Genomic DNA, 26,499 nt, shown 5'->3' on the forward strand with positions numbered 1-26,499 from the left:
CACCACCAATAGCACCTCCATCACCATCACCATCACCACCATCACCTCCCCCTCCACCCCACCCTTATCATCAGCACCATCACCACCCTATAATCACTACCATCACCACTACCAGCAATGTTCACTATCACCACCCCCACCCCTACTATCACCAACACCACCATTGTAACCACTAATATCATACCCCCACCATCACCACAACCACTATCACTACCACCAGCCATGTCATCAATATGACCATCACCCCATGACCATCATCCTTCTAGGACGTCCCCTTCACAAGTACAGAGGAACTGGCAGAGGCTTTGAAATTTCAGCCTTCCCCACCAGTCTCTGAAAATAGAAGGCTGATAGAAATTATGGCCATTACCCAGCTTAAAAAGCAGAATGGCTACAGTAAATTGTGGTTTTAAATAAAATAATTTTCATCCAAGATATACTTATATTATCTAATTTCACAGAATTCTCACAACACCCTATGAGGCAGGTACTGTTATCCCCATTTTACAGGAGAGGAAAATCTTGTCCTCAGGGACAAGATTACTTGCTCAAGATCACACAAAGAGAAAGTGATGGAGGCTGGACTCACACTCCAGTCCACCTGATTCCACAGCTGACTCTACTAACAGCTCTGCTGTGCTGCCTCTGAGGAAAATTACGAGACAGCCAAGTCCTTGAGAGGTTCACTGGCAATGGGAGAGGCCTGTAAACATATCATTTCAAAACAATGTGAGAAGAGCTTTGAATATACTAAGGGAGGAAGAAACTAATTCGGCCCAGGGGTGTTGGAGAAGACCTCACAGAAGATGTGACATTTATGCAATCATGAAGAAAAGGAGTAGGAGTTCACCAGAAAAGCAGTGGAGGGGAGAGCTTTCCAGGTGGAGTGCTATCAGATGGGAAGGACACAGCCAGCGTTTACTTACTCCCGTTGGCTCTGATGATTTTCCCACATTTCGCCTCTGGCCTGACTGAGAGCCTCTCCTCAGGTCTCGTCAAGCTGCCAGCTTGTCTCTTTCCACCCACTGAGCCAGACACCCCTCAGCCACACACACAGACACCTGTCTTAGCCTTTCCTAACTCTGGCTCAGATTCCAGAGTCCAATATGTCTTCCTGCCTCCCAAGGAAGTCTGGGACGAAAGGATCTGGTCTGCAGGAACTCAGGCATCCAATACCGGGCACCAGACCAATGCACCAGCCACAAGGAGATTAAGAGCTGAGGCCAAGCGCTGGTCAGTCGGTGCTGACCAAGAGGCTTCTTAGATGCCCTCCATTCAGGCAGAAACTGTCCTGAAGCAAATTCAGGATGGAGCACCCAAATAAAACAACAGAGTCAAGTAACTGCTCACCTGCATGTCGCCAAATTGTAGCTAATATCTCTGACATCAGGTCACACAATTCAGTGCTTGGGGTATACATTTTGCCATGAGGTCTTTCTGGAAAGTACATTAGGAAGGGAATTGCTCAAAGCTAGACATGCCATGGTAGAGGCTAAGGTGGCATGTGAGCACAACTGCTGTAATTTTTTTCCAAGCCAAAAACAGTGCAGCTATGTCTTTGGGCTTGAAACTATGGGTCCATGAAGATCCCTTTGTGTGTTTTTGAGTAAACTCCAAACTACTTTCTCAGTAGCAGTGAGTAGGATCACCACTAAGCCTTTTTTTCAGACATATGTTCTTCTTAGATACCTCAGTTCTTAAAGGAAAACATCAAGTCTATCCTTAGCACAATTTCTCACTTAACTGACAACAAAGACTAGGTCCTTCCCGATTCTTACCCAGATATGAATCTCAAAATCACTGTCAACACTTACGATGTGCCAGATGCCTCTTCTGTTCACCCAGAAGATGCAACGACAAGGATATACCAGTTTCCTGCCTTTTTGAAGCTTACATTCCAGTGAGGATTGACAGGAATGAATAAGTAAAAAGAAAACTACATAAATAAGGTGATTTCTGATAGTAATGGAATGCGACAGCAAGTAATCATGGGGTGGGGGAGTCTACCTTAGATGGGCAGCCAGAGGAGGTCTCTCTAAGAAGGTGATGTTTGAGCCAGGATGAGAGGAATGAGAAGGTGCCGGCCACTTGAAGAGCTGGGGAAAGAGCATTCCAGAACAAGAGAACAGAAGTGCAAAGGCCCGGAGACAGGATTAATACTGTCTTATTCAAAACACATAAAGAAGGCCAGGGACTGGGGGCAGAGGCAGGGGAGTGGGGGAGGGCAGTGCAGAGCAGTAAGCAGGAGAGTTGAAGATGAAATAGAGTTTGGCAGGAGTTAGATCATTACAGAGCCTTGTAGACTACAACAAGGAATTTAAATTCTATTTTAACACAATTGAAACCCATTTCCTTCCAGAAATAGAGCCATCACAATTTTTAACCTTCACATGGCTCCTCAGCTAGAGACTACATTTCTCAGCATCTTTTGAAACTAGATGTAGCCTCATGGCAAAGGTCAGGCCAATGGGTTATGAGCAGAAGAAATATGTTTGACATCTGGATCTGGGGCCTGCCTGGTGGCGTGGTGGTTAAGCTCACGTGCTCTGCTTTGGCGGCCCAGGGTTTGTGGGTTCGGATCCTGGGTGCAGATTTATGCATCGCTCATCTAAGCCATGCTGTGGCGGCATCCCACATACAAAAGAGAGGAAGATGGGCACAGATGTTAGCTCAGGGGCAATCTTCCTCACCAAAAAAACCAACCAACCAACCAACCATTCTCACAACATCTGGATCATTCCCTTAGAAATGAAGCTACTTATTCCCTCCTTTCCCCTTTGAGCTGCATAGGAAATGGTGATGACAATAGCAGCCACAGTGGACCCAAAGACGGACTTTTTGTGTGTGTGTGTGACGAAGATCAGCCCTGAGCTAACATCCATGCCAATCCTCCTAATTTTTTGCTGAGGAAGACTGGCCCTGGGCTAACATCCATGCCCATCTTCCTCCACTTTATATGGGACGCTGCCACAGCATGGGCCGACAAGTGGTGCATCAGTGCGTGCCCGGGATCCGAACCCGGGCCGCCAGCGGTGGAGCACGCGCCCTTAACCGCTAAGCCACAGGGCCAGCCCCAAAGATGGACTTTAAATGTTGAAAATGGCAGAGCCTACCCACCAGTCTGGGGCCTTGGACCACTGATCTCCTGGAATAGAGCCACCTACCCACTCTGAACTGCCCACCTACCTCTAGACTGTTAAATGAAAAAGAAGTGTACATTATATCTTTTGGTTTCAGTGTTACAGCAGCTTAGCAAATACCCAGGCAGATCTTCAACAGCCAATGTACGATCCACCATGTCTCTCATTCCCTCTTCCGCAGCAAACACAAATGTTCCAGATGGTGGCTACTCTACTAGAGTGAGAACAACAGCAAGCAATCCCCCAGCTGCATGGAGGTACATGGAGTGTGAGTCCAAAATAAGCCACTGTTGTTTTAGGGAAGTTTTTAATAATGCAGTATCATCTAACCTATCCTGACTAAAACATCCTGGTTGAAAACAGCTGCTCTAAAATCTTCCCCTGGATTACATGAGACATGAGACCAGAGAACCACATCCATCACCCAGGGAGTTTTGAAAAATATTGATGCCTGAGTCCCACCCCTAGAAATTCTGACTTAATTAGGCTGGGTGCAGCCTGGGCATGGAGATTTTTATACACTTCCCTGGTAATTGTAATATGCAGCCAAGGTTGAGAATCACAGACATTTGTGGACCATACAGCAATGGCTCCCACATAATTGCTTTTATTGAACTGTACTCCAGCATGATGAGGGACATTATCTATATACTGAAGGATATTATAAGAAACAACTCCAGAATTATGATAAGGTGTCACTTGACGGTTTAATTTACTGTCTTAACACAGTGTCAACTCTATGAGAACATGGGAGAAATTTCTCTCTAGTCTCAGTATGGGAAGTATTTGTGCTTTTCCTAAGTAACAATTTTACTTTTATCCTTGGACATTGTAAATCCTGTAAATGTTTTTGCTTTCCTCTCTTTCTAGTTCCTAGAAAGTTCAGAGTCAAACTTGAGGTCCCCAATTAGCAATTGACTAGGATTTCACTGGCACACATTTTGTGTGCTCAGCACACTATCTTACCCTTGCTCTCTCCTTAGTTCATTATATTCCCTTGTGATATCACACAAGTTAACAAGTAATTTCTAGAACAAGGAAAGATATAAATATATTGTTAAATAATAAATAAGGAGCACGTGCCACTGACTGGAAGAGGGATGAAATGGAAAACAGTCAAGTGCACCAGCTTATCCAGGCACCTTGAACATACAAGGTCTGTTATAAAAATACCCACCAGAGTCTACTTATTAAATAGTTAATGTCACTTAAAAACGGAAATTCCTACCTCATTTATCGGAATATGGGGAGCCATGCTGAACTCCGAATGCTAAATATCATGCCCCTGAGAAATGAGGGATAAGCAGGAAAGTCAGTATTGAAAGCTCCTAATGCAGTGTTTTCAAATGGGAATCAATCTTGCGGTCCCACTCACCTTCAGCAGAGTCTCAATATGGCAACTTTTGTTATGCTTTATTATAGACTGAAAGCCCCATTAGCTACCTGCTCTTCCTGGTGGCTGTAATAATCATAAGAGCAGGAGCCACGCTACTCCTCAGCCGACTTCCTCTTAATAGCTTCCAGAATGCACATCTGAGAACCATCTCACCACATTTCACAAATGCTGCATTCTTGACAACCCACTCTCTTCTTTGCATATCCTTTCATGCTGTGTGCATATGCTAGAAAGAGTTATAAATTCCAGCTTTATCCCAAATTATCTTTTCTCTTGTAAACATCCCCACATCATCTCTTTGCTACATTCTAAAAAGAAGGTCTTCATCTAATACTTTCACTAATATTGGATACTGAATGACCCTATGTTATAGGAGTTCATATCAACAGCTAAGTGTCACAGGATTTCTGCAAAACTACAGAATATAGTGTTTTCCTTTTTTTTATATATAATTTTATTTATTTATTTTTTCCCCCAAAGCCCCAGTAGATAGTTGTATGCCATAGCTGCACATCCTTCCAGTTGCTGTACATGGGACGCGGCCTCAGCATGGCCATAGAAGCCGCGCGTCGGTGCTCGCCCGGGATCCGAACCCAGGCCGCCAGCAGCGGAGCGCGGGCACCCAACCGCTAAGCCACGGGGCCGGCCCGGAATATAGTGTTTTCTAACAAGATGTATGAGTTGACTACACACATCTGCGGACACAAAGTCCTATAACACTAGAGCTTGAAGGAACCTCAGAGGTCACCTAGCCCAGCCCACTCAAACTCCCATTTTACAGACAGGAAAACAGAGGCCCTGAGAAATATTAATTCAGGTAGTCACTCCTGTATTAATACTTGGGTGGTGTCCCAGAAATTCATTGTTTAGTCAGTTATTTGAAACTTGGTACATATTTTCTCATTAAGAAACAATGTTAGAACAGAAAGTTAGACTCCCAGATTAGCCTATGAAATTATATTTAGGATGGATGGTGGTGATGATAGCACAATAATGTGAATGTACTTAAATGTCACTGAACTGTACACTTAAAAATGGTTAACATAGTAAATTTTATGTTATATGTATTTTACCACAATTTTTAAAAAAAAACCTATTTAACCCACGTAGTAGTTGAAACATGTGGTACAAGAGGAAGGAGGGGCAGGAGAAGGAAGAAATTTCTACCATCTTGCCAGAGTCTGCATGAGGGTCCTTCCTTGAGCAAACGTCTGGCTAAATGCTTCTGCAGCATCCATTTCCCCCTCCACCTACCACTAGCTCCCAAAATTCCTTTAGGGAACTGGTCCTCCCCATTCTCAGCCATGGTGGGACTGACCCCAATCTCACCTCTAGGAGTGACCGACCACTGGCTTCAGGCCATCCCCTGGCTAAAGTGTTGGTTCATGATCCACTTCAGGCCAGTAAGATTCAAGAAACAGGTGTGTGTGTGTGCGCGTGCATGTGCGTGCGTGTTTCAGGGGGAGGGTGGTGCTTCTGGGAAAAAAAGACAAAACTCCTTTTCCTTTCTGCTGGAGCTACCATAAGAGAGGCTATCTCTTCCTCTGAACAGGGCAGTAGATGAGTGGGAGATCCTGAACCACTGTGGCCATTGCTGCCACCAAGACAAGTGCTAAACTGAGGCCTATGCCAGCACACAGAATTGAGCACAGAAGAGTATGCGGTACGGAAAGAATTGCAGAGAAAGGGAGAAGCCCTGATGAAGTTATGACCTTCTGGAACAAACCACACCTGAAGCTAGCCAGACCTACCCCCTGGACTTTTCATTTGCAGGGGCCAATAATTCTATATTTTGCCTTAGCCAATTTGTGTTGTTTCTGTTTATGTGCAACTGAAAGATTCCTAACAGATACAGTTCCAGAACAAAGTTTGAAATAGACCAAGTTTGATTCTCATTCACTACCTTTTCTGAAACCGTCTCCCACCAGCCAGTCTTTCTCCTCAGGCACCCAGTGCCCAGCTTCTGTCCAAAGGTCTCCATTCTGATTCTCTACCGAGGCCTGCAATATTACCTTCCCCTTTCCTCCTACTTTTATTCCACCCCCCCAATGCAAATTTATAAAACAAAAATAAAGGAAAATACATAAATTATTATAAGTATATTGCAGCTGAGCCTAAAAGAGGATTCAAAGTTTGTCTGTGTCTACATCAATTTGTGCAGGTCGACATGAGTGAGAGTCACTGCTAGAAGCAAGTTTTGTGTACATTCCTGGGGCAGAGGCAGAATGATGTCTGTTCTGCAGTGTAACCCTACAGAGAGAGATGCAGGTTGAAAGTACAGAAGCTTTACAAGGCAATCTGCGAGATGCAAGGCACAGGAAGTGCCACTTGAGGGCTCAGGGGACAGAGCATGCCCCAGAGTTGAGGAAGTCTGGAACACAGCTTATCCAGAGCGGCTGAAGAGTATGGTGCTGTTAGCTACCTTCTAGGTTTTGCCTGAGAAATAGCATCTTAGTTAGAAGAAAGCAGCGTTCTCACAAAGGAAAGCAGAGCAACTGCAGTTGGGGAGGCCCCCTCAAAGGCTTGTGGCAGCAGACATCAACCAGGGACTAAGTTGTAAGCACTCCCGGACTCACAGAAATAATGGGCAAGATAGTAGGAGGCAAGGTGTTGAGGTCCTATGTGCACAGGTAGGAAAGGTGAACAAGCAAAATGTGGATTATTAATGTTGATACTTGACAACTTCTCCTGCTCCTCCTTCCTCTTGTCCCCCACAATCCGTTACTGACACTGTCCATGCAGACCTACAGGCTCGTGGGCACGGGGACATCCAGGTGACACAAAGGAGAATTTAATAGGTGAACAGTCAAAACAGAATGTCAGGGAGTGCCAAGGAGACCATATGACAGAGCTTCGTGGAGGAGAAGGTTCTAGAGGGGTTTGACAAATGGAAAGATCCTCATCAAGTGGAAATGGTGAGACCTTCTTCAAGGAGATGGAATGTCATGTCAGAAGGGCAGAGGGAAGACAGCAAGGGCTGAGTTCAAGTCTGGACAGGCGTGCTGGTAGCAGAGGCAGAGGGGACAAGCTTTCTGAAGTAAGGGAGGACACTGTGTGTGAACGGACAAACGGATCCAGCGAGACTGGGGTCTTTGTGAGGGCGCACGTCTGCCTTGCTGAGGTGGGCTGTTTGCAGGTGGTAAAAGGAGCGTATCTATAATCAGTAAGGCAAACTACAAAATGTATATATCACTGGAGCCCCGAAAGACTCCTGGGAACGTCCACATCTTTAAAATAGGCTGCTCGGTAACCCAAATCATCTTGAAACTGTTCGGATTTCAGAGAGTGGAGGGGGAATCAAGGCCTTCAGGCCTGTGGAAACAGGTATTCCGGGGGAGGGCACCCTGCCCCCCCCGCCCCCCCCCCACCACCCTGAGGGTCCAGTCAGCTTCCACAGCGCTTCCTGCTTCTCCTCAACTTCAAGGTCCGGCTTGTTGAAACAAACAAGGGCTGTTTTCTGACGTTGCTGTTGCTTTAAGCAAGACCACAGTTGTGGTGGGAGCCTGGATAATGGTGGACTTGACTAGCACAGGATATATTTCAGTTTCGCCTGCCTGCACTTTTTAAATAACCTGCCACACCCACTAAAAAAATAACACTAATGAATGTACTTAATGCCACCGAATTATACACTTAAAAATTGTTAAAATTGTAAATTTTATGTTATGTATATTTTAGCACAATAAAAATAACACAATTTTTTTTAAAACCAATATCCTTCCTTTTGTTTTTTTTTACAATTAACACTTTTTACTCTTCCTATGTAGAAATATTAGTTAAACAAAATACTTGGAAATATGAAATTTGCATTTTATTGGGTTAGTTTAAACCCTGAGCATCTCCACTAATGTAGAAATAGCAATAATAATAATAATAAAACCCATGATACACATTACTCTTACAATGTATATCTGACATTGTTTTTTAATAACTGTATTACTTGGTTTAATTTTCATTTTACAGCATCAAAAGAAATATGTATATTATATTAAAGTAAATGAATATGACAACCAACACCAAATGAAAAACAGCCTTCCCTGCCACAAGGTCTCCCTACAACACGGAGACCAAAAGAATAAAAGATATCCCCCAAACTAAATCACCCCTCAAACTTTCTGAAATTAGCAGAGAATGTTTGCAGCTGACCTATTTCTCTCCCACACGACTGTGTTGATAATTGACTTTTGTCCCCCAGGGAAGTGCTCAAATATAATTGAGCAGCACCTGCCACATAGAGAGTGCAGTTTCATATACCCAATAACTCCCATAAATGTTGTACTTAGCTGGGGACTCGAGCACTCTGCTTTCTCCTTAATTGTCTCTCTCAAGGAAGAAATATTATAATTACCAGAGCTCAGTTGTTATGAACATCTAGATAAAATAAAAGAAGTATTTTGAATTCTAAGTACCCAAGATATTTCTATTACTAAAAATTATTGAAAACGATGGCAATAACCACTTATATTGCTCAGACACTTTTCTTTAATCCCATCCATCTCGTCCTATTATATAAATCCCCTTCTAAGGATGAGATTCACTCAGTTTTGTTCAATCCTGATGATAAGGAGGCCAAGGTCAGGGGTTCATGCAGGTCAAAGGCTTTTGCCCCCTCAGAAATCCAGCTTTATAACCTGAGGCTGCAGCTCCAAAATAAATATAAATGTGATCCACCCTATTCAACACCACAACTCGAAAAGCTCTCAGGGACACAGGCTCAAGGAAAGGCAAGCCGCTTTCCACACGCAGGCCAGCATCTGCTCATTCAACCAGGGCTACAACCAGCAACTCGCAGGCTGGTGTAGAGAATATGTTAATGAAAAAATCTGAAGCCAGTCACGAAAGATCACATATTATTGTATGATTCCACTTACATGAAATGTTCAGAATAGGCAAATTTATAGACACAGAGAGTAGATTTGTGGTTGCCTAAGGCTGGCGTTGGGGAGGAGGATGGGGAATGATGGCTAACGGGTACAAGGTTTCTTTTGGGGTGATGAAAATGTTCTAAAATTAGATGATGGTGATAACAGAATATAGCCTCTGAATTCCTGAAAGAATGGCTTCCCTCTTTCTGTTCCACACACACACACAAAGAGGCCAAATAAGAAAACTGTGACTATAGAGCACTCTAACCTAAACAGTGAGCTTTTTACCCACCTGTTCGATTTGGAAACATAATCAGCATTTGAGTTGTTAACACTAGCACCTGGCAATTCAAGAAGGAAGTAGGAGAGTACAATAAATTCATCTACATAAGTTACTATGCATTTCCATTACTGCTGGTCTTTCCATCATTAAAGTATTAAAAAAGAAATTGCAAAAAAAAATTTTCCTAAGGAGTTAAAAAATAATATAATAATATTCGGACACAGTAAACACTACAAAAGTTTACCATTTCTAGTGATTCTGCCAACCCAGAAAAATGCAGATTCTTTTCAAGTTTATGTTTCCAAAATATTTCCTCTCAAAACAAAGACTACTGCTTCAGCAATTAAATTGCAACCCTGGAGAAAGATACCTCTACCAACAAAGAACATAAAATGAGAAAAAGAATAGACACAGTTTGTCATCCAAATGATTACAGTGAGATGATCAGAAAGATTCAGGAGATGTCACATAAGCTTTACAGCCCCTATGTAATTAATGTTTTCAGTACAGAAAGTACAAATCTTGAATGCCATCCCTTCAGATTCAAGTAATTACCTCTGCTCTGTTTTATGTGTGTAATAAGAAAGCCTATGTTAAAGAAAAAAGGAAAGTTTGCAGAGGGGCATGTTTACTCTAGTTAAAATGAGAACTGTCTTCAAAGATATTCCAAAGCACTGTCTATATGCAAGCCAGGTGTTGATAATACACCAGCCTTTACTTCTGAAAGCAGGTCGCCACAGCACACAGCTTGTCATTATTGGTACTTGAAAGCAATAAAACTCTTCCCTTAAAATTGAATCTATAATTTAGCCTTTTCATTAACTCAGCCTTCTATTTCTAGTCCTATCCTCTCTCCCTGCCCCAGTTCACACGGTTAAATCCACGTAAAATTCCTGATGTTTTGCCATAGAGTCAAGTTCATAACTTACACTCTTCTAGAACAAAGAGTGCTGTATTCTACCTCAACGTCTTCCTGGTTCATGAATTAGGAGGGCATGAAACTGTGCAAAGACAGGACAATACCACCTGCTTAAATCAGAATGTGTGTTTATGGGGGTTCCTTGGGGATAACAGCTGAGCTCTTCTTGAGACTTACTGATGTGATGTGTATTACAAAGAAAATGTGTGATTGGGAAAGGTTAAGGAAGTGCTTTGCACAGCCCACAGAGGAAATATTGGTGCAACACCCTGGGTTCAAAGGAAGTGAAAACCATCCAGGGGCTCTGCCTACACCAGGCACCCCCCACTGAAGGACAGGCTCAGAGGATCGATGTTTCTGAGGCCTGTAACCCATTCCTGGCACAGATATTCCTACTGGGAAGGAAGCTCCGGTGAAGGGCAAGCAAGTGGAGAGGGTGACACTGTTCTAGAAAGCACTCTGCTCCAAAATGTTGCTAAAAAGCATGCAGAGGCCAAACAGAGAGCTGCAGAGAAGAACGGGGCCTGCGTGTTCCACTCCCCGTATGTCTGTGGAGGTTTCCTGGAGTCTTCAGTGAATCTGAGTGAGTTGCAAGCCTGCTCGCCCTGGTTAGGGCTCATATCTGAGTCTGAGCTGTAGAAATGAGACCAAGAAATGGCCAAACTCAGAGGAAGAAGATGAGCTTGGACAATGCCATGACCTCAGCCAGAAAACATGTGTCAGAACTAGATTTGCTGGGCCCAGCTAACCCCACTGAGTTAGTAGACTCACCAGGGGCAGAGAGATTGGTTTCTACAACCAGCTACACCACGTGGTTTGACTAAACTACATTCTCTTCAGCTCTGCCCTTGCTTTCTCTCCTGATGAAGGAGTCTCTGCTCCTTGATACCCAGGGATGGCACTGTCTGGGGCAGCATGTGGAGGAATTAAGGGGAGAGGGCCACGGCAAAGCCAACGCCATTTTCAGCTTAAGCTTCCACACAGCACCCTATAATTTTCTAGAAAGATTAAAATTTGAATCACATTTTATCTAAGTTTCTATAAAATCTCACCATCCTAAACTGAAGGATAAATAGTTCTTTCTGCTACAAAAATGAGATTTAGGGAGCTCTGTGTGCCAGGAACAAAGACTCCAAGATAAGCAAAAATGACTGGTTCACTGGTTAGCTGCCCCTAACTAGATTTCTCAACCGGGAGCTTCGTAAATTCAGTTTTACTTATTCAAGCCCCAGAGCAAGAGTAACCACAGTTTGCCACTAGAGGCAGAGCTCTTCCTTGCTCTACCAGATCTCAATTTGGGAAGATGCATTCCAGAGAAAATTCACAAAGGAAACAGTGTGAACTTTTCCTTCGAGTTCATTGTAACTGGATTATGCCACTCAGCAAAGCCCTGGGGCTTTGGTGACCCTGTCACTGGGGAGTGTTTATTTGATGGTTGATTTTGCCGTGCGGGGTACTTCCTTTCCCATCTGCTATCATTGTGTAACACACATGCTGACTCTCTTCCCTTCCTCTCTCTTTTGAAAAAATACGATAAATAAAGACTTATTGGTACTGAAAAAGAAAAAAACTTCCAATTTTGCCGATGAAAATGATTCATTATTGTCTTCTACGCAGCTAAAATATAAGAACAGTTGTGCCAGTCCTGGCCTGTTTCCCTTAGATTCATTCCTCCCCTTTCCCTGTCTGCCTTCTATCTCAACGGGGCCAAGGCCTGCAGGCTGTTTCCCAGGCTCCCATGTGGGCTGGTTTCCTTCCAGGCTCAGCCAGTGGGAGGCACTCGCAGGACACTAGGGGTCAGAGGGCAGCAAGAGAGAAGTCAGAGTATTTCTCCCCATTCTCTCCACCTCTAGTGGCTTCTTTGGCAGAGGCTGCATCTCCTCTGTGTCTCTTGCTCCTACAAACAGTACCCCAGTGGTTCCAGCATCTACCAGGTAATTCTGGCTCCTGGGCTCCAGCAACAGTCTCCTCTCCCTGTCCTAGCCTAGAAGTGATAGTGGCTTCCTGCTGTTGCTAACTTCTAGGTTTAGCTTCTAAGCTCTCCCATCACCTGTTTAACCATGTCTCTACATTCAAGTCCCTCAGTTGTAAAAACTCAAGTAGTTTTGTTTCCTGGTTAGACTCTGCCTAATACAATGAATAGTAAATAAGTAAGTAAGTAAATAAATAAATAAACAAACCTCCATAAACCATGAACCATGCAAAAATCCCATCCTATGATAAAATTGAGAAAAAAACTACAGTCTCCAGATTCTCCAGTTGTTTCTTTGTTCTTCACAGTAACCATATAAATTAAGACTATTTCTAGAATCTAAGAGGAATAAGCTCCATATGTCCTTTCATATGTCCACATCTATGTCTGTCTTCATTATTCAGGAATGACGTGTGTTGTGGTAGAAAAACTGCAGAATCTGAGTCAAGGTCCCCTGTCTCAATGGTAGAACTGAGTAACGCCTTAAGAACTTAAGAACTCAACGGTAACCTCGGTGAGGCCTTGTGGACATTAATAAAAGAAACCTCAACCAAATTGTAGTCGAGAAGGCCTGTAGGGAGAGTTCTCATACCCTGTCACACATCACCAATTACTCCAAATAGAAAAAGACATAGGTTTGCATCTCCAATAGGAAGTACAACTACTTTACTACTGAAAGAAGATTTCTCTCTCAGCCCGGCAACAGCCCAGCCAATGAGAAATGCCGCAGCTCAGCCAATGAGAAGCCATCACCACCCTGAACTGTTACTTTCCACCAACGGACTCTTGTTTAGAACAGCCAGTCCCTATCCCCCCTTTTGCTCTATAAAAGCAAGCCCCTTCCTTTGTCTCTCTGGATTTGCCTATGGTTCACCATAGCATGCACACCCCAAATTGGAATTCTTTTGGCTATACCCAAATAAGCTCATTTTGAGCGTAAAATAACTGGCGAATTTGCTTTTTTCTTTTCCTGAGGAAGATTCGCCCTGAGCTAACATCTGTGCCAATCTTCCTCTATTTTGTATGTGGGTCACCACCACAGCATGGCTGATGAGTGGTGTAGGTCCACACCTGGGATCCGAACCCACTAACCCAGGCCACAGAAGCAGAGTGCGCTGAACTTAACCACTAAACCACAGGGCCCCGCGAATTTGCTTTTTAAGTTTACATATATGGTGTCAGAAAGTGGGATCCAAAGAAGGCGACGCCCAAGAGATGGTAACCTTCAGAATCAAGTGAAGCACCCACACTAAACCCCTTGTGTTCATCACTTCTCTGAGTTGCCACCTGCTTCTGGTTTGATAAGTCTCCTCTCAGATTCTGAGCTCTGCTCCCTTTGCGTTCTGAGCTCTCCAGCTTTATTCCGATTGGAAGAGGCTTTGTCTTCTCAGGAAGAGGAGGTACAAGGGGGTGCCTTTGTCCTCCTGGTTCAAGGCTCTATCCTTGGGTTCAAGGCGTCATCCTCAGTGAGTACTCAGTTATTTTCTGAAGATAGCACAGTTCCTTTTGGGGCTGAGGCTTACTGAGAATCCCAGAGTTCTTCTTTGGTTTTGAGATTCCTTTTGGAATCAGGGCTGGGAATCTAGCAACTTTCTTTCTTTTTTTTTTTTTTTTTTTTTTGCTGAGGAAGTTTCACCCTGAGCTAACATCTGCTGCCAATCTTCCTCTTTTTTTGCTTGAGGAAGATCAGCCTTGAGCTAACATCTGTGCCAGGCTTCCTCTATATTATATGTGGGTCGCCGCCACAACATGGCTGACAAGTGGTGTAGTTCTGTGCCCAGGATACGAACCCACGAACCCAGGCCACCACAGCAGAGTGCACTGAACTTAAACACTAGGCCTCTGGGCAGGCCCCCCAGGAACTTTCTTTTGTTTTTAGGGATCAGGGCTAGGACTCTAGCAACTTTCTTGGGTTTTCAGCGGAAATTTCAGAAATGGAATCCTAGTCATCTAAATGTTCTGATGGAAATCCTCCTTCAGGGATGCCAGCTGGGTTTATGTTTAAGAACTATGGGTCATTTACATGAGCATTTTTAACTAAGAGGGCCAAACTGACCAAAAGTAGACCAGAATTACAATAGCCATTATGGGGAACTATCGATTTCCCCAAACTCACTTTTCTTAAAACCAAATTGGAAGACTGCAGCTCTATAATTAAGCAAAACTAATGGTAGTCTATCTTCATTGGCACCTGGAGGCTTCTGAATGCACACAAAATTCTAAAATCACCTCGCTACAAGATACCATGTCTAAATTAGCCAAAACAACTACAAACTGAGGAAGAACAAAATGGCTTCTGAAGCCTCATGTTCCCCTCCCCCTTCTTCTTTGTCTCAGGCACCATCTTGCTTGTCTTCCCAGACTCCACTCCTCAGCCATCTTGTGCTCAGGCTCCATCTCTCCCACCATCTTTGTCTCTCTTCCTCCTCTGTGAAAACCTGCCCCTTTAAAATCAGACCCTCTGAGGACTCAAATGCTAAACCCTTAATTACCATTTCTAAGTTAACTGGAGCAAATAAACAACTAGAAGAAAAAATTTAAATAGCAATTGTCCTTGACTTTTGATAACAGACAAAATGACTCCAAAAATAGCTCTACAAGGATCCTTAAAGGATGCAAATAAAAAAATCTTTAGTAAAAGACTTTGGCCATCTGAACAGGTAACCTTAATCTAGTCCACGTGTAAGAACTACAATTTGGATCCAGCTATTTTTTTGAGTTTTGTACCTGAGACATGGCTAAAATTTTTTAAATAAAATCTATGAGAGTTCTGTCTGTGCCTGTCTGTATGTTATGTATGTCTACATATGTATATTATAGAGATGTGATATTTTTCTGCCTCTGGATGGTATTGCTATAATTGATTTGTAAAAGAGCTCTATTTAATTAGCTTGAAATTAACTGCTTATAAATTTAGTATTCCTAAATCTCAGAAATATAATAGAAACTAACCCAAATGCTTTTCAAGTTTTCGTGATCTAAGATTAATCTTTAGGAGAGAAAAGCCAGCTTAAGGTTGTTGGTCTGATTAAAATAGGCATGTCTTTAGAGTTAGCAACGCTGAATGTAATATATCTTTCATTCTGCCTGTGTTTATTAGTCAAATAAGTTCATGTTATCTCTGTTACAAAATGTGTCAGCAAGAAAAATAACTTGGTATGGTGAAATCTTCATAAGAAATCTAAACATAATTATTGAAAACAAGTAAATTAAATGGATATAAATAGGATAAAGCTTGGAGCAGGCCCAGTGGCGCAGCGGGTAAGTGTGCGTGCACTGCTTCGGCGGCCCAAGGGTTCTCGGGTTCGGATCCCGGGCACACACCGACGCACCGCTTGCTGTGGTGGCGTCCCATATAAAGCGTAGGGAGATGGGCACGGATGTTAGCCCAGGGCCAATCTTCCTCAGCAAAAAAGAGCAGGATTGGCATCGGATGTTAGCTCAGGGCTGATCTTCCTCACACACACAAAAAAAATATATACAATCAAGCTTCTAGGTGAACCTTTTAAATAGCTTCCCCAAATCTTTTTAGGTAACTTGAAACCTTAAAGTTTTGCTAGGTTAAGTTAAGTGAGGGGAACTCACTGAATGCCCAAATTATTTCCAGATAAGTTTATCTACTTTTGGCTCCCTATTGCAAAGAAACTAAAGATAAATTTGAGTTTGTTAGTAACCATGTCTTGTGCCACGTTTAAAAAGTTGCATTCTTTAAAAGGCCATATACTTCTAGAAATTGAGATATATTTATAAATTGGCCAGTCCACAATTGCTTACTTCTTAGTTTTCACTAGGAATTAAGGATTCTTCTAAGGGTTAAAAATTCTAATATACATAACCAAAGATACCAGAAATAAAAAGGTAAACATCTCCCTATGCAAGGAAAGTAGGATGTGTATTTCAGTAAAGGAAGGAAATGCATTTTGTTGAGGGAAAAGAAAGCAACTTTGTCCTAAAGAGAGGTAGGTTATTTCAGAATGGGAAAAAAAAAAAACACAGGACAAAATCTGAATGTAAAAAGAAAGTTGTATTAGGTTTATGGAAAGGAATCTTGGGAAAGAAATTTTATGCATGGTCAGGATGGGCTAAGATTGGAATGAATGACTTTTAATATCAAAGTGAGCTGATGCAAAATTAAAATATGGCTTTCTTTTCTGTTAAGAAGACAAGGTTTTCTTGGGCTATTGGTCTGTTTTTGATAGCAGATTGTGAAAGCTTCTTTACCTTTTAAGTAATATGTCTAGAAAACATAAATTTTGTGTTTTATCAAAATAATTTCCTGTGTTGTTTTTATCAAGTCTTTAATAACTTAGGATAACTAAGTCTTCTTAACATTAAAAGAGTTAAGTTTACTTACAACTATGTAACCTTTTATATTTGCCTTTGAAATCTTCTATTGTTACTTTGGTAAAATAGATACTTAAGTGTTATTTCATAAGGATCCGTGATCCTATTTTTTCCAGTGTCCAAACTTTTTGATATTTTTGACAAGCTTTCCAAAAATTCAAATTCTAAATGAAGTTTTTTTGACCTTTGGCATGTAACTTTGGCATTTTCCAGAGGGCATCTGGAACATCTCAAAAGATTTGTTCCCTCTCTTTATAAAAAGAGAGATGTTAAACTAATTAGGCTTATTTGATACATCAAATCACATCAGAAGCATGGTCAGATGAGTGAAAGTAAACCTTTTTAGGTTATATTGTACGGGTGAATGTTACTAATGTAAGTGTTCTAGAAACTGTATAAAATTCCTAAAAATTTGATATGTTCTAATATAATGTTATCACTTATAACTCTACTTACAGTCTAAAAATGTATCTCACAAAAATACCCAAATTTCCTTATCAAGTGCATTATAATAAACTTTCATCTGATCCTTAATCTTTGCCTTTTTGGGGGGGTTCTTTGTCATTTACAGACAGTTATTGTTTATTCTGATGCTTTTACAAATATGTTTCATCTTCAAAGAGATTCATGGAAAAGATGTGACAAGTAATTGGATACAGGCTTTTGATAACTTTAAGATCATAATACTGAAGTAGCTAAGAATTTCTAAAACTCTAGAGGAAAATTGATTGCTTTAATATTTTGTTTTCCAGATGTAAAGGACCTCTTTTTCTTCTCTTCTTTAAGCTATTCATAATATACATCAATTTGGTAAAGTGTATCTTTGCAACAGGGTTGAAACATTTATCTTTTTCTCTTTACCTAATTCCTCCAGAATTTGGAAACTCAAGTATTCTTTTCATGACAATATATGTATTTACATAAATTCAATGAGAATCTGTTCTCCTTATAACAGGACACATAGGAAATATTGGTTATATTACCATGGCTTTGACTAGAATGTCATATTTGAGAGAGATATACATAGACTCAGATATGGCCAGACAGCTTCAAGGAACTGCTTAGAAGGGTCAGCCTAGTATCTTGCTTACAAGATTCCAGCAAAGCAATCTTTAAAAAGGGAATTCATATGGACAATGACTATTCTTGCTACATTTACATAAAAAATCTGGCCAATTTTAATACAAAAAATTAGTTTTACTATGATTATCTTTAATAAAAATGAGGGTAATTGTGGAGAAAGAAATTACATTTGCACCTTTGTAGACATTAAATTCTAGTCCTATTAATTGTCTTTAAGGTTTTGTTATATACTTGTTATATAAACTGGACTGGATCCTAAATTCCTCTAGTTTCCTTAAATGTCTGGCTATGACTCTCCAAACTAATGTTTCCAATTTTTAATGCCCTTGAAATATCCTTGGAAGGGACTATACTAGGCCCTCCTCACTTCTCAGATGGCAGCCAAACTTCAAGGACTCAAGCCTTAGGTACACATCTCATAACTAAAGGCTCTACTTGACATCTACTCCTGTACAAACGCTGAGGACCTCCAAATCAAAATAACTAGGATTTGAAGCAGCTGATATCTGAGGCAGACAGCTTTCCCAAGATGACTGGACCAGGCTTGTATACCCTCTTCTCAGTGTTGCTTTTTACTTTATTTTCTCCCTCTCTTTCTTGGAAGGACAATGCACTAGTCTGCATTTCCCAATCTCTTGCAAAAGGGAGAAACCTCGCGGCTGGATTTGCCGTCAGAAACTTCGATCTATCCAAGATAGTAACGACCTCTTAGTTCACCCTATAAGTAATTTCACTGGGATTCCAGATGCTGTTGTCTGTCTAAATTGCTCTGCTGGCCCATTTTAACGAGTCAGGGTGCTAAGCCCACCTAAACTTGTCTCTTGCTTTAATTTAACCCAACCTTGGAAGGAGAAAACAAGATCTTTTGACTATTTGTATGAAAAATTTTGTGAGACCATCAATGTAAGTTGAATCATTTGTACATTTCTTAATATGTCCATGTATTTAGGCAACCTCCTGGTATGTAACAACATAGTATCTGAGCCTTGGTTATATAATGCTAATGCCTCTATGTCAATAAATGAATCTATAAATGATATTACTTATGTGGGAGTCATATGCACATCCCCTGGTCATGTCTTCATCTGTGGAAGTTTCAGTAATAGCCTTTATGAGTAGGCAACTCATTGCCTTGACAGCTGGAGAATACAAGGACAGTGTGCCCTTGCTGTATTTACCGTCCTGTTCTCTCTACATACCCAGAGACCTCTCACTGGACTCTCATTACATCTCCACAGTCGCTCTAAACGAGAACTCCCAGGAGGCATGCTTGACTCCCGGTTTGTCTCTGTGGGAAAAGCTTTCTTCCAGTGGATCAGAGTGAGTGCCAACAAACAAATGATCAGCAATCTCTCCCCAACACTAGAAGAGTTGGCCAACTCCACAGCCAAAGCAGTTTCAGCTCAGCAATGATTGCCTAACTCACTGGCCAAGGTAGTTTTGGAAAGTCGTATAGCGCTTGATTATCTACTCACTGAGCAAGGAGGTATCTGTGCAGTGGCAAACACCTCCTGTGCACACGGATAAATGCCTCTGGGGAAGTAGAAACCCATTTACATAAGATTAGAGAGCAGACACATTGGCTACAACAAATTTCACCTAACAATCCACTGTCTTTTGGTTTGTTCAGCTGGTTACCTTTTGGGTCTGGGCCCCTCGTTTAGAGCCATCCTGCAAACTGGGCTCACAGTATTGCTCTTAATCTTACTCTGTATACTTACTGTAAAGTTCTATACCTACTGCCTGTCGAACCTTCATAAAAATGATGTTCCCCATAAGGCAATGCTGGCTCAGCACTTCAAGATGATCTCCAATGCTTATGACCTTGGTGAAATGTAGACTTTGGATAGGAAATGCCTGAGAGTTCTTGTCCTAACCTTCCTTGTTACTCAAATGCAGCCTAAAATGGTTTCCAACCACAATATACTTTCCCTCCAATGTGGGACACAACAACCAGGAAAGGTCCTTCCTGACACTGAGGGACAAAACCTCTATGCACAGAGAACCTGACTCTTAATCAGCAATGCTTTTGGAGAAAGATCTGGATCAAAAGGGGGAAATGTGGAAATTAGTAAAAGAACCTCAACCAAACTGGAGTTGGGAAGGCCTGTAGGGGGCGCTCTCATGCCCTATCATACATGATCAATTACTCCAACTAGGAAGAGACATAGGCCTGCATCTCGGACAGAAAGTACAACTACTTTAGTACTGAAGAAAGATTTCTCTTTCCACCTGGCAACAGCCCAGCCAGTGAGAAACACCACAGCTCAGCCAAAGAGAAGCCATCGCCACCCTGAACTGTTCCTTTCCTCTGATAAACTTTTGTTTAGAACAGCCCCTCCCTACTCCCCTTTTGCTCTATAAAGGCAAGCCCCTTCTTCTGTCTCTCTGGATTTGCCTATGGTTCACCATAGCATACACACCCTGAATTGCAATTCTTTTGGCTACACCCGAATAAACTCGTTTTGAAGGTAAAATAACTGGTGAATTTGTTTTTTTAAATTGATAGGCTTTATATCCTGGGATCTATGTTTTATTCATCTAAAAATGGGGGATTGAAGTACTTTCCCTCTGCAATCTCTTCCTGTTCTAAAATTCTGTGATTCTAAGTTTATGGATCAATTTTGCATACATATATGCTCTAGGCATATGATTATTCTTAGAGCTTGCACAAAGCATATACCTTCTGTTGATGAATTTGCATTTCATCAGAGAAATGTGTCTATAACCGGTGCTCAAATTATAACTCAAAGAATTTTTTCCGACTTGTTTTATTATAGTATCAACTTAGTACCTAAATATATTTTAGATCTCTAAATACAGTGTGGGATCACTGAATTATTGTAATGATCATCTGATTAGCATACCTAAAAAAACACAAGGATCCTTGCTCTAAAGTAGATGGTTCCAAAAATGGCTGCGACAAAATCTTCCACTCTACATGCTCTTTTGTGAGGTGACCTTGCCTCACCCCATCAAAAGATAAACTCTATTTTCCCTCCCTTTGAAACTGGGCTGGCCATTTGATTGGTTTTGACAGAGATTACAACAGAGTGATGTCATGTAGCTTTTGATACTAGGTCTTACAAAATACGAAGCCTCAGCCGTTACTTCTTGGGATGCTCCTTCTTGGAACCCAGCCACCATGTTGTGAGGAAGCTCAAGCAACCATGCTGAGAGACCCCATTGGAGGAAAACTGAGGCCCCTGCCAAAAGCTCTATTAGAGTTCTCAGCCAGCAGCCAGCATCAACTGCCAACCACATGTGTGAGGCTATTTTAGACTTTTCAGCCATCCCAGTGCCCAAATAACATCACACAAAGCAGAACTGCCTGGCTAGAACAGAGAAATAAAAAAAATTGTTGCTGCTTTAAGCCACTAAATTTTGGGGAGATTTGTTAGGAGGCAATTTCTCCCCATTAAACACAGAGTTAACGTTGGAGCAGAACCCTATGCCTAAAATATATCAAACTAGCCCTCCATCCATCCGCTCCTTCATTCATTTGAATGAATACTTATTGAATATCCACTATGCTAGATGCTGAGGACACAAAGGAGACCAAACGCAGACACGTCCCCACCCTTGTGGAACTTATTACCTGGTTGGGGAGACAGACATTAACAGCGAAATCTAAGTACATATTAAATTATAATAGCGATGGTACTATTGAGAAATGGCACAAGGCACTCCGGGAGCCCCTAATTGAGAAAGTGACCTCATCAGAGAGGTTAGAAAAGGAAGTGAAGACTAAACTTATGTCTCAAGGAAGATTAAAAGTTAACTGGGCAGAAGGGAGAGCAAGAGCCCTCTACACTGAGGGCTCAGCATGTGCAAAAGGCCTCTGGCAGGAGGGAGAGTAGCATGTTCAAGCTCTGTGTTCAGAGCTGAGATCATGGCTCAAGATGGCTGGAAGCAGTTAGGGACCAGGCCATGTAAGACTTTGCAGTCCTCATAAGGGCAGACTTCACAAGGAGAGGTCAACAAACTAAATTCCACTCTGATCAGATTTTCTCCTTGAACTCCAGTGGAAGTAACCTGGAGTACTCCACCACACAAACTGTATGTGCAGTAACATCCATGGGTATTTCAATACTCAGTGCACATGGGCATTTTGTCTATGCCCTCATTCCTTGCTACATTTCGCTGTATTATTTGCATACATCTATGTCTCCATAACTACATTATAAAATTCTTTGAGTACAGGGGCTGTCTCTCATTCATCTTTTCATTGCTCCTCCACAGTAACTAGCACAATGCTGGGCACACAGCAAATGTTTAATAAGTGTTTCCTAAAAATTTAAAACATGAATAAATAATCCATTCATAAATACCCCATCAGAAGTGATCTCCTGGGAGAAAATTCTACAGCCTCACTTGGAAAGCCATTCCAATGATAGCAACACTCTCAGGAAAGTCTTGCTGTAAAACATCATTCCTTCCTCATTGTAGCCAATTCTTGAATTTCATCCTCAATGAAGACTGAGAACAGTCCATCACATCTCCAAAGGATGCCATTGTGTACACTTTGAAGATCATTACTGCGTCATCTCTAGCTCTCTCTCCTTTCAGTGGCAAAATACTTAATCTTCTCACCTTTCCTCAAAGACCATTTAGTTGTTCCCTGGATTCATTCCAAAACCTCCATCCCTCCTAAACTGTGGAGGCCCACAATCTAGCAGACCAGGAAACAAGGTCAAAGATGCCTGAGGGACTTGGTGAGCAGTCCTCAGAGTCAAGGCAGGCTCTCTTTCTCAGTCTGCTTGTTTTCAGGCCAACTCACATGTGTGCATGTCTATGTGTGTGCACACACCAGGTGTGCATGTACACACACATACACTGAAACTCTGTACCAGCTCAAAGAATAAACCTTTGTTTTATTAGGTGGGTTTGCCAACTGTCCTCTGTTCTTCACCACCAGCCCAATCTTACCAATCTGATTTGACTATTCAATTTTTTTTTTTTTTTAGTGAAAGGTATCCCTCCATATATTTGTAAATGACACGACAGAGAAATGAGCAGTGCTATTTTTATTGGTATCTCCACTATCTTCTTCATGTGCAAAAGCATCACACAGCCTGTGAAATATCACCAAGAAATTCCATCACTCCAATGTATCAAGAATTCAAAAACAATAAATCACTGGTCATTCTACAAATAATGAGGCTCTAATAACAAAAACAGCTGTTATGCTTTTTAAAAAAAAAAAAAATTTTTGGCATTTGGGTGAAAGCTGTTTAATTTTATTTCAAAAAGTATTGTTAAATTCCATTTGCAATCGTTTCTATTCTCTTGTCAAAGAAATAAAAATCCCTCATTTATTTTTATTATAGCCATTATGGAAGTCCATATTATGCTATTCAAATGAGATCAGGTGTAGGATACTCACAGAACTGTAAGTGCTCCCCGAAATTATGTATTATTTTTGTGCAGAAAAAAGTGGGAAGATTGTGTACATAATACTATTACAACCAACTCCTGATTTTAAATTAGACCATTTTATTAAACCAACAAACCCCAGTTTCAGAAAGACTTATGAAATATATTAGTTCTAAAAATCTGCATTGGTTTAAATTATTCCCAAAAGTATTTAGCATGCAATACTTTTTACATTTTTAAGCCAACACATGGCAGCACACTTAACAAGAACTTACACATGCATTATCTCACTTAATCATTTATTGGAGTAAATTGAGGAAAGAATAAGGATATTAGAAAGAATATTGATTGTTTTGTTTGTGTGTGGAAGACTAAAGCATTAGTGTAGTGAAGGTGTAGATGAACTCAAAACTTTTAGTAAAACAGATCATTGAATACACTGCTGAATAATTAGTATCTCTAAGAATTTTGCAACCATAAAACACTACCAAAAATAGGCACCTACGAAGTAGACATCAACAAGACCTCAAATGGTCACATAACTCGAAAATTTTTTTAAAGACGAAGAATATCTTTGACTTATCAAATACATAAGTAATCTAAACACTGCAAAGGGTATAGAACGCACTTTTACAATGAATTCAGAATACAAAATATATTTATTTTAATAATGCTTATGCTTAATGCTCACTGAATGAAAGAGTAGTAGTAATTTCTTTTTCTGCAGAAAATGAGTATCCGCATAATAAATATCTAACTATGTTTTCTGGACCCTTCAGGAGAGGTCTGAGTCCAATTTTGAATCTAATGCCCACACGTCGTGGATAATCTGTTCAAATTGATGATAATCACTAAAGAAACACACCGCAGCTGCCACCATAGGTTAAAAACACATTACACAATGCTCTGAGTGACCTGGGAGGAAAAGACCTTGGGAAAAGAACTTCCCAAGGTCACTCCAGCAGCCCACAGCGGAGCCCAGGATAAAAGAAATCCTCCCAGGTCACCCAGAACGCACAGACCTCGACAGTTTCTGTTCCAGAAAGAGATCAAGGTGACTCACTTTTGCATGATCTCTCCAGCACCCAGCAGCTATGTAGGGGTGGTTTCATTTACATACATGGACAGTATGAAAATTAAGGACCAATTTTCTGTGTCAAGGTGAAAGGCACCTAAGCGTCCAGCGCAACCGGCGATCTTTAGCATGCACCATGCGCACTAGAAGCACCGAGAAGAAAACCACCTCGAAAAAACAAACGCTGAGTGTAGTACCACTCAGACCCCGGGAACTGAGTGCCGGCCGTCGCTTATTTCGGTTTAATCAGATCCGGCAGCCTTTCCTTAATTAAGCGAACCAAAGAAGCGGTCCCAAAGTGAGACCAAACTTTCTGCTCAAAGTGTATTTCTTTTGACCAGAGCTCGGAGATCTCTCCCAAGACCTAGTCAGAGAAGAGTATTCAAAATAAGGCAAAAGAAAAGAGACCCCTAACTCTCAGCCGAATCAAACCAGTCCCAGGGGCTCTGGTTACGCAAAATCTAGTTACATGACTTAGAGACGTTTCCCCACACACCGAAGGTGCAACCAGAATTATTTTCAGTCTTAAATTCAACGTCCCCGATTTAAACCAGATCCCCGCCGACTTGCGTACACACGCACAAACTAAGTTCCCAGGGCGGTGCGGAGACGCCTGGACCTGAAGTCTCCGGGCGCAGGGGCACAGAGGGAGAAGGACGCAGCCGGAGCGCCCGCCCGGGGCTTCACAGAGGCGCGCGGAGACGCGACCCGCCGCTCCCGCACCGGGGGGCTGCGCCCGGCTCCCGGACCCCGGCGCCGCGCGCTCGGCCGCCTCCCCGACCTGCTTCCTCGCCTCCTTCCCGCGCCCGCCTCCTACCTGTCTGAGGATGAAGCTGGTCGAAGTGGTGCTGCCATCGGATCTTTTCAACCTGCTCCTCCGGGTTGTGGTGCCTCGGGCCACCTGGACTCGACACACGGGGCCAGAGAGAAGCCAGTGAGGACGGCAGCGTCGAGCCAGGCGACCACCCCCGCCTCCGGACCAGCTCCCCGGGCTCCCCCAGAGCCAGCACCCAAATCTCCTCCGCGGTCCCCAGGTACAGCCCCCACCCCTACCCACCCATGCCAAGCCTCGACGGCTGAAAAAACGCCCGAGAAGAGCCGCCTGCGAGCACCCACCACATCCATTAACAAAGACTCTCAGGGTGCGGGGTTCAAGTCCCCGGCATCGGCTGGGGAAGGCTGCGGGCTCCGGAGCGGGAGCGCAGAGACCCGACGAGGTGAGGAGGAGGAGGACCAGGAGGAGGAGAAAGAGGAGGAGCGGGAGGAGAAAGGGACGCGGGGGAGGGGTGGGGCGGCCGGCCCGCGGACTCTCAGGACTGGGGGCCCCGCGCGCCCGGCACGAAGGCGGGGCGCTCTCGGGCAGCGGGGAGGGAGGAGGAGGAGGAGGAGGAGGAGGAGGAGGGGGCGGTACCTGCGACGTGGGAGAGTGCGGCCCGTCCGCGGTCCCGTTCTTGGCGTAGGAGGAGGACATGGTTCACAGCCGCATGGCCCGCCCGTGCGCGGTGGGCGGAGGGCGGGCAGGCCCCCGCAGGCTCGCGGGCGGGAGGAGGGGAGGGCGGCGGGCGTCCCCACCCGGCTACGGGACCCTCGCCGGCCCCCGGGCGCCCTGCCCGCACTTCTGAGAGCGCGACACCTTAAAGGGACCGAGGCGCTTCCTCCGCGCCCGCAGGGGGGTCCCGGGCAGCGGCCCCGCGGGCGGAGGTCTTGCGGAGGGGGCTTCACCGGATCTCGCCTGCCCGAGCCGATTGGGAGAAGCGCTCTCCCACCTAGCGAGCGCCTTACATCAGAGCTTTCCAGAGGATGCAGGGAGGGGAAAAAATCTGGGATGGGGGTGGGAGGATTAAAATAGTCTGCACAGTTTAAAATGAGACAAAGGTGGCACGGTTCATGAATCAGGACTTGGGGAGGGACGCTGGTGCAGTGTGGCAGGGCGTGGGAAGAGCCAGCCGGGGCGTGTGTGTGTGTGTGTGTGTGTGTGTGTGTGTGTGTGTGTGTTTACTGCACTGGAATTTTAAAAAGGCAAGAGCCGACCCTTCCTTTCGCGAC

The 26,499-nt window shown here is 43.0% G+C and overlaps 1 protein-coding gene across 2 annotated transcripts in view; it reads right to left on the minus strand.

Annotated features, from left to right (window-relative positions):
* Positions 1–25,924, minus strand: part of CACNB4 (calcium voltage-gated channel auxiliary subunit beta 4) — a 252,448-nt gene extending 226,524 nt beyond the window's left edge. Inside the window, exons 1-2 of one of the 2 annotated variants that reach the window (XM_058548979.1) lie at positions 25,865–25,924; positions 25,271–25,354 (exon numbers count right to left, since the gene is read on the minus strand). In XM_058548979.1, the coding sequence (XP_058404962.1) occupies positions 25,271–25,354; positions 25,865–25,924 (144 nt within the window). Of the gene's footprint in view, positions 1–25,270; positions 25,355–25,569; positions 25,660–25,864 lie in introns of those variants that run through there. The other variant, XM_058548980.1, reaches the window with a different exon arrangement.
* Positions 25,925–26,499: the final 575 nt, after the last annotated feature.

The sequence above is a fragment of the Diceros bicornis genome, chromosome 10, assembly GCF_020826845.1.
Source record: "Diceros bicornis minor isolate mBicDic1 chromosome 10, mDicBic1.mat.cur, whole genome shotgun sequence".
NCBI classification, from domain to species: Eukaryota; Metazoa; Chordata; class Mammalia; order Perissodactyla; family Rhinocerotidae; genus Diceros; species Diceros bicornis.